This window comes from Ctenopharyngodon idella, chromosome 21 (genome assembly GCF_019924925.1).
Source record: "Ctenopharyngodon idella isolate HZGC_01 chromosome 21, HZGC01, whole genome shotgun sequence".
Classification (NCBI taxonomy): domain Eukaryota; kingdom Metazoa; phylum Chordata; class Actinopteri; order Cypriniformes; family Xenocyprididae; genus Ctenopharyngodon; species Ctenopharyngodon idella.
In genome coordinates this window covers 366,385-373,256 of record NC_067240.1, presented here as the reverse complement: position 1 = coordinate 373,256, position 6,872 = coordinate 366,385, and the positions used below count along the sequence as shown (strand labels likewise).

At 40.7% G+C, this 6,872-nt stretch overlaps 1 protein-coding gene across 2 annotated transcripts; it reads right to left on the bottom strand.

Annotated features, from left to right (window-relative positions):
• Positions 1–2,212: 2,212 nt before the first annotated feature.
• On the bottom strand, positions 2,213–6,521 carry klf4 (Kruppel-like factor 4). Of its 2 annotated transcripts, XM_051877381.1 has the most exons (5): positions 6,234–6,521; positions 5,971–6,094; positions 3,942–4,719; positions 3,501–3,665; positions 2,213–3,169 (listed from the first exon to the last, which is right to left on the bottom strand). In XM_051877381.1, the coding sequence occupies exons 1-5, from the start codon at positions 6,236–6,238 to the stop codon at positions 2,994–2,996; spliced, it is 1,248 nt and encodes a 415-aa protein (XP_051733341.1). In that variant the 5' UTR covers positions 6,239–6,521; the 3' UTR covers positions 2,213–2,993. The 2 variants fall into 2 exon arrangements, with proteins under 2 accessions (XP_051733341.1, XP_051733342.1); XM_051877382.1 differs by having other exon boundaries at positions 3,942–4,717; positions 5,971–6,520.
• Between the last annotated feature and the right edge of the window lie 351 nt (positions 6,522–6,872).

Genomic DNA, 6,872 nt, shown 5'->3' with positions numbered 1-6,872 from the left:
GATTACCTGTTCTTGATCTTTTGTTTTGCTGTTAGGAGGTGTATTTTACTGCATTAAAAACGGCAAAAGAGAAACAGATGGAGCTGTATACACACCTGAAAGACCCAAACTAGCCACGTAATGTCTTAAACCTCAAGTGGACCATAATTAGAATAAAGTAGAACAGGATATAGAAATTAACATTTAGATTTGTCAGCGTATTTACAAAAGAACTTTTTTATTTTTTTATTTTTATTTTTTTACTGTACAATACTACTGTATTGTACAGTAATAATGCAAAAAATTAAAATTATATATTTAGTGTAATTAAATCGTGTCGCAAACTCAAAATAGCACGTGAACAGAAAAGCGCGCGCGCTTGTGACTCTGTCAGGAATGGCGCGAACTTCTGACCCTTCACTACAAAATATTAGTATAATTATAACAAGAATCTTTTATAAAAGTAAGAAATAACGTGAGCGATAACAACGTTAAGATGCAAGTTACATAGAGGTAAGTTTAAAAAATATATGTATAATTTAAGTGTTGCAACAAAATTAGCCATGAGCCAGTTAACCACAAAAACGACTGTTGGAGAGCTAGTAGGGGGGAAATTAAGAGATATTTGTCCTCTACGTTAGTTGATGTCTCTCATCGTCTCAAACTTTTACCTCACATACTTGGAATTGAAACACCTTTTCCAATCATACATTTTAATTTGTCTTATTTCACGTGTGCTTTGGTAAGATGCCCTTTCATTTTCCAAAATTACAGGCTACATTTTGTTTAAACATCAAAATCACTGAATTGAGCCTCGGTTGGACCAAATGTTAAGGAGAATAAATGTTTGGTAATCTTAATTATGGCGTAAAAGTTGAAATTATGACATACTAAGTCATAATCTCGACTTTTTATGTCATAAGATTTACCAAAGCATGAGGGTTTTTTTATTTTGCGGCGGAGATGGGCTTCAATAGTCTCGTTATTTTGAATTATTGAACAGATTCATATATTTGTTTTAACGTGAAACCATAGACTGTAAACAAAAAACAAAAAAAACAGACCCTTTTATCCGTTCGGACTGACTTTGTCCTCCAGTGGGCGCTGTTGACCGCGGCTGGAAACAAGCTGGATGACGCGTGTTGAGACTGCTATGAATTTATTCAGAGTATAAAACCATTAATTTATATAACATTTTCCTGTCGGCGTTCAGAGGTAAACAAAAATATAGCATACCTAGTAAAATATTAAAAGAATGTTCCGCGTGTTTTAAAGAATAATTAAAACATTATGACGAATTTCTATGCAGTAAATTCCAGCATATTTTTATTTTAATACCTGTGCACACTCATAAACTAAAGCTGGCAATGATTAATAAAAGCATTAGGCTATATTTCATTACTCTCCTCTCACATGTTAATGTTAAAAGTAGGGGTTGAGCGGCTGTAATCAAAAGTCATAAAAAACGCACATCAGCAAGTTAGTGACTTTTAACAAGAACATTTGGCATGTCTTTAAAAATCTGAAAGCATGCCAATAAAAGATCATTTTGAATTATATCCACTTCACTTCTCTTTGATGCACTGCGGATGATGTTGTCTGACAGGTGAAGAGAAGACAGATAGTGAGGTTCATTCTGTAATACTGTTCCTCAATGTTTCCGTGCAAAGATTTGTGTTTGTATGGTGTGAGGCAGCTGTTAATTAAGTAGTTCAAATGACTTAATTTCTATAGTTTCATTGAGTTATGTATGTTAGATTCATAATAACTAGAAGGAAACTTGTACATGAATTTGTTAGATTATTGAAATATTGTGATATTCAAATATTCAGATTGTATTGTTGAAATTAGGAGAGCATTATCGACTTATTTACTTTTATAAAAAGCATGTCCGAAATTTCATACAATGATATATACCAAAGAATCATATTTTGTAATTGGGCAGTATTTTTTAAAATGCTGATTCACACTGACAAATATTAAGGCAGGTCACTTAATACATGTGGCAAAAGCAAAAATTAGACTGAAACCAATTTTATAGAGAAATGAATAAGAAAGTCAAACAGAAAAGCTGCTAAACAGATGATAATTAGAAGCAACTTAAGACAGGCAGAAAAACCTGATTATGTTTGAATGCAGCTTAATCCACGCAAACGTTCAGACTTGTTGCAAATAGAACAATTGTTGATCATGCATTATTATTCACTGAATTGAAAAATCAAGTCAACTCACATACCTTTTATGTTTTGTTTATTATTGGATTGCATTCATACATAAAATACAAAATGAAAAAGTATTTACAAATGTACAAAACTTAAGATTATATTACATGAATCTGACTATAAACAAAAACAACTTTGTTCAGAGTTATTTTTTTGTTTGTTTGCTTCTTATATAAAAATATGAATGTCTTACATATCAAAATTATTGCACCTCGCAACCACAGTGCAGTTTAGATTGCCATCACCAAGGAGAGGTCATGCATTCGCCCCTAAAACTCACAGACTTCAATTAAAATCCACTTTTATCTTTGGTACCTTACTGAATACACCTGGCTATACTCAGCACCATCTTGTAACACACTTATAAATTATTCTGTACCTGAAATTAATGGCTTTAGAGAGAGCAACAAAACAATCCAGAAGACGGATCAGTGTTTGAGGATTGAGTGATGGAATGTAGGTCAATTAAAGGCCTCTTTAATACATATAATCTAATGTTTCCATGTATCCCTGATATTCATATATTTCCAGTCTTTAGTTTGGCACTTGGCATCTCCAAGTTTTGTCGGTAAGTAGATGCACATTCCAGTATTGTCCCAGTGTGCAGGAAACGGACAGGGCCACCAGCATGTTGGAAGACAACGACAAAAAGGGAAAAAAACAAAACAAAAAAAAGACAAGTCCCAACCCTGATGCTGTGGACAACACAGCTTGTCATGGAGTTTCGTTGACTCTTGTTCAAAGGCAACACGTGGTTCACTAGTCACTTTATTGGGGGTCTTCCAGTTTTGGTTATAGATGTCGTTTCATGTGCAGTGCAAGGTGGTCGGACCGAGAGAAGGCTCTGTCGCATTTTTGGCACTGAAATGGCCGATGTCCCGTGTGCTTCCTGTAATGCCTTGTGAGCTCGTCCGAACGGGCAAACTTCCAGCCACATCCCTCCCAGTCACAGTGGTACGGCTTTTCTCCTACACACACAAACACACACAACAGTTAGCATTTCACCCTCAGGTCCTAACGAGAACAATCAAACGCACTTTGGTCGGAGCCGTTAGAGAGAGGCAGGCAACAATTCAAATGTTGCTCATCCTTTCGTTTATTGAATAGAAGGGGAAGTCGGACAGGCTTGTGGTTTTATTTCAGCAGGGATCAGTATCAACCTGCTGTTTGAATAGCAGATCAAACCACCTGCCAACTGAACTCTCTCTGTCTTTAGTCTCTCACAGACAATGCGTTAGGGCATGTTAACGTGAGATGCACATGCACACCTTAGACTAACATAACACCAGAGACACTGACCTGTGTGAGTCCTGTGGTGGGCTTTGAGATGGGAGCTCTTGGTGTACGTTTTGCCACAGCCTGCGTAGTCGCACGTGTGTGTCGCGATCCGCTTCCTTGGCCAAGAGCGTCGACCCCGCTTGGGCTTGGACTCTTCAGGCAAACACTCGGCTGGAGAAATCAACTCTGCCAAAGAGTAAAGAGTCCACAGCGTTAGTAAAGCAAAGGTGCCCAACCCTGTTCCTGGAGATCAGCTCCAACCCTGATCAAACAAACTAGCTAATTAAGATCTTCAGGAGCACTTGATAATTACAAACTCTTGAGGCATTGTAGGAACAGGATTGGCATGCATGGTTTAGAAGATATGCTTTACTTTCACGAATTTACTTTGTGAAAAAGTAAGGCTAAACTCAAAGTCATGTACAATTTTATTGACTAAAGAATATTCGAGTTGATACTGACCTTGGTACTGCAGCGACTGGGCGGGAGGCTGCGGAAAGCCAGAGTAACCCGGCGAGGGGTGATATCCCTGGGCCAGAGACAATGAAGGGGCCCCCAGCGCCTGACCTTGAGGATGCTCGTCCGGAGAGAGAGAGGAAGAGCGGCTGGGCCCCAAACGGCTTGCGCTGAAACCATGAGGGTCCAGCAGCGGTCTCTGACTGACTCCGGGCCGCGAGTGAATATCCATTGGCCCGGTCATGGTGCAGGTGCTAGGACGTTCCTGCTTTATCGTCCTAGGACATACAAACTGCAGGGAGGACGTGTCCGACATTGAGCCGCCCTTACTAATGCTAAGCCCTTGGCTGTAATCAGTCATGTCCCTGGTAGTCTTCACCACAAATTTTCCATGGAGGCTTGTGGACTGAAGATACGCAGGATCCAGCTCTGGCCTCATTAATTCAGCGACAAAACCTCCAGAGGGAGATACGTCGCTGATGTCCGGGATGTTGTACATCATGCTGGCCTCCTGGCCCTGAGGAGAGGGCATCTGATAGGTGTAGGACGTAGGGGATGGTGGAAGAGTTCTGGAGGTGCTGGCCATGGAGGCCTCCTGCTGTTGCTGCTGTTGCTGTTGCTGCTGCTGTTGCAGCATGCTGTTCGACAGAATAAAATCATAGTCCAACAGGTCCAGCTCTTCTGGCTCCTTCTTGGTCATTGCGGAGGGGACGTCTAGGTCAGTGCAAGTCCCACCTGTAGACATGCAGGGGCGTTTCAGTTGACACAAGTCCTCCTTCCATCTCTTATTCCAAACACACAGAGACACGCAGGAAGAGAGAATAAGACAAGGTAAGTCTCAAAGACATAATCATCAAATGCTTTAAAATTAAAGGGTTAGTTGACGCAAAAATGAAATTTCTGTCATTGATTACTCACCCTAATGTCATTCTAAACCCATAAGACCTTCGTTCATCTTTGGAACACAAATGAAGATATTTTTTGACAAAATTTAAGAGGTTTTTTTTATCCCCCATAGAAAGCAACGTAATTACCATCATTCATGGTCCAGAAAAGTAGTAAAGACATCGTTAAAACAGTCATGTGACTGCAGTGGATCAACCTTAATGGTATGAAGAGACGAGAATACTTTTTGTGCACAAAAACAAAACAAAAATAACAACTTTATTCAACAAATTCGTCTCTAGCCTGTCATTCTCCTACGCTGTTTACGTTCAGCGCTTCCAGGTTCTACGTCAGAATGCCGACTCAGTATTGGCTGACGCTGTTGACGTGATCAGCACGACGCAAGCGTGTGATCCGGCCAATAATGAGTCGCCGTTCTGACGTTGAACCTGGAAGCACTGAACGTAAAAAGCGCATGAGAATGACACAGAAGAGAAGATATTGTTGAATAAAGTCATTATTTTTATTTTGTTTTTTGCGCACAAAAAGTATTCTCGTCTCTTAATAACATTAAGGTTGAACCACTGTAGTCACATGACTGTTTTAACGATGACTTTAGTACCTTTCTGGACCTTGAATGACGGTAATTACGTTGCTTTCTATGGGCGATTAAAAAAAAACTCTTGGATTTCATCAAAAATATCTTGTGTTCTGAAGATGAACGAAGATTTGGAACGACATGAGAGTGAGTAATTAATGACAGAAATTTCATTTTTGGGTGAACTAACCCTTTAAAGAACGTTTATTCTTGTATGCTAAATAATTGCCAAACTATCGCACTGACGTGTTGACTTTAATCAACCTGGTTCTTCTATCTTTATCAAAGTTATTTCTAGTAGATTATGCATTGCTTTTATATTTCTAACTTTGGTGCCTGAAAGAGAATCCAGCCTGAAGTGGAAGATAAATAATCAGTGCATGGTGAAGAATGTCAGATGTTGTGTAGTGAAGAGCTCGCGACGGTTCACGCCCCTGCCGCGGTAGCGCTGCTCGAGGAATAACTATGAGGCGATGACATAATCTCATCTCACCAGCAGCAGAATTTCGCTAGTAAAGCGTGTGAATTGACCATCACCTGTTTGATACTCACCAAATTGGCAGTTCCGTGTCCCATAATGGCCTTGTGTTTCACATCAGCGCCGCTCGCAAAGGTGGAAATAGAGGGCAAAAGCGTGCCGCTCAGTGCCATACTGTCAAACTCACTTGGTGGCTGCCTGCAATTGAAAAAAGGTCAAAAATAAAAAATAAAAAATAATCCTAGTCAAGATGGTCTGGGAAAGCTATCGCTGCTCTTAAACATGACATACAAAAGCCAAAAGAAAAATTAATGGACCATCCAAGTGCAAGACGCACCTCATGAGTGGAAAACACTTCCAGTCGCGTCCAGTCAAAAATGAAATCCTTGTTGAAAGTAGTGTTTAATACTGCGAGCGCTTCGCAGCACTGACAGTCCAGTCCAAAGAGCGCATTAAACGCGTCTCCGTGCCATGCTGATGGGATCGTTCGTGAACCGGGTCGGTTTCGTTTCGACGACACTCGGGGATTCCCTATCTCCCTCTCTCTACCGCCGCTGCCATTCGGGACACGCGAGCTCTCCGGTGTCTGGACTCGAGTGATTCGTCAGATGCACGCAGGGCTTTCCTCGCCTAGTTCTTAAACCCCGGACACGCCTCTCGTTGCGCGGCAACCGCAAAGAAAAAAAAACACGCTGCGACGTCATCGATTAAAAAAAATCTGGCAGCGCGCCGATATTTTGTATCCACACAAACATGTGCGTGTTAGCAACCGGGACTCGAGTAAGAATCATTGGTGAAAAGTCACGATTTGTTTTTTCTCCTTTATCAAACACAAAAGTAGTGGTGGTGGTCCAGCCCAAAAGTAGTTTGGTGTGTTTTTGTAGTGCGTGTGTGTTTCCAATGACACCTGTGCGTGCGTGAAGGGTTCGAACACCGTGTTCAACCACCGCGAACTGCTCCCATGAGGCGTGTCCGT

Bases quoted from the DNA above. Each gene is read 5' to 3' on its own strand.
- klf4 (XM_051877381.1), bottom strand. The intron at 4,720-5,970 runs GTGAGTATCAAA...GTTTGGAATAAG, and splicing joins GACACGGAACTGCCAATTTG to AGATGGAAGGAGGACTTGTG. The intron at 3,666-3,941 runs GTCAGTATCAAC...ACTCTTTGGCAG, and splicing joins CCAGTCGCTGCAGTACCAAG to AGTTGATTTCTCCAGCCGAG.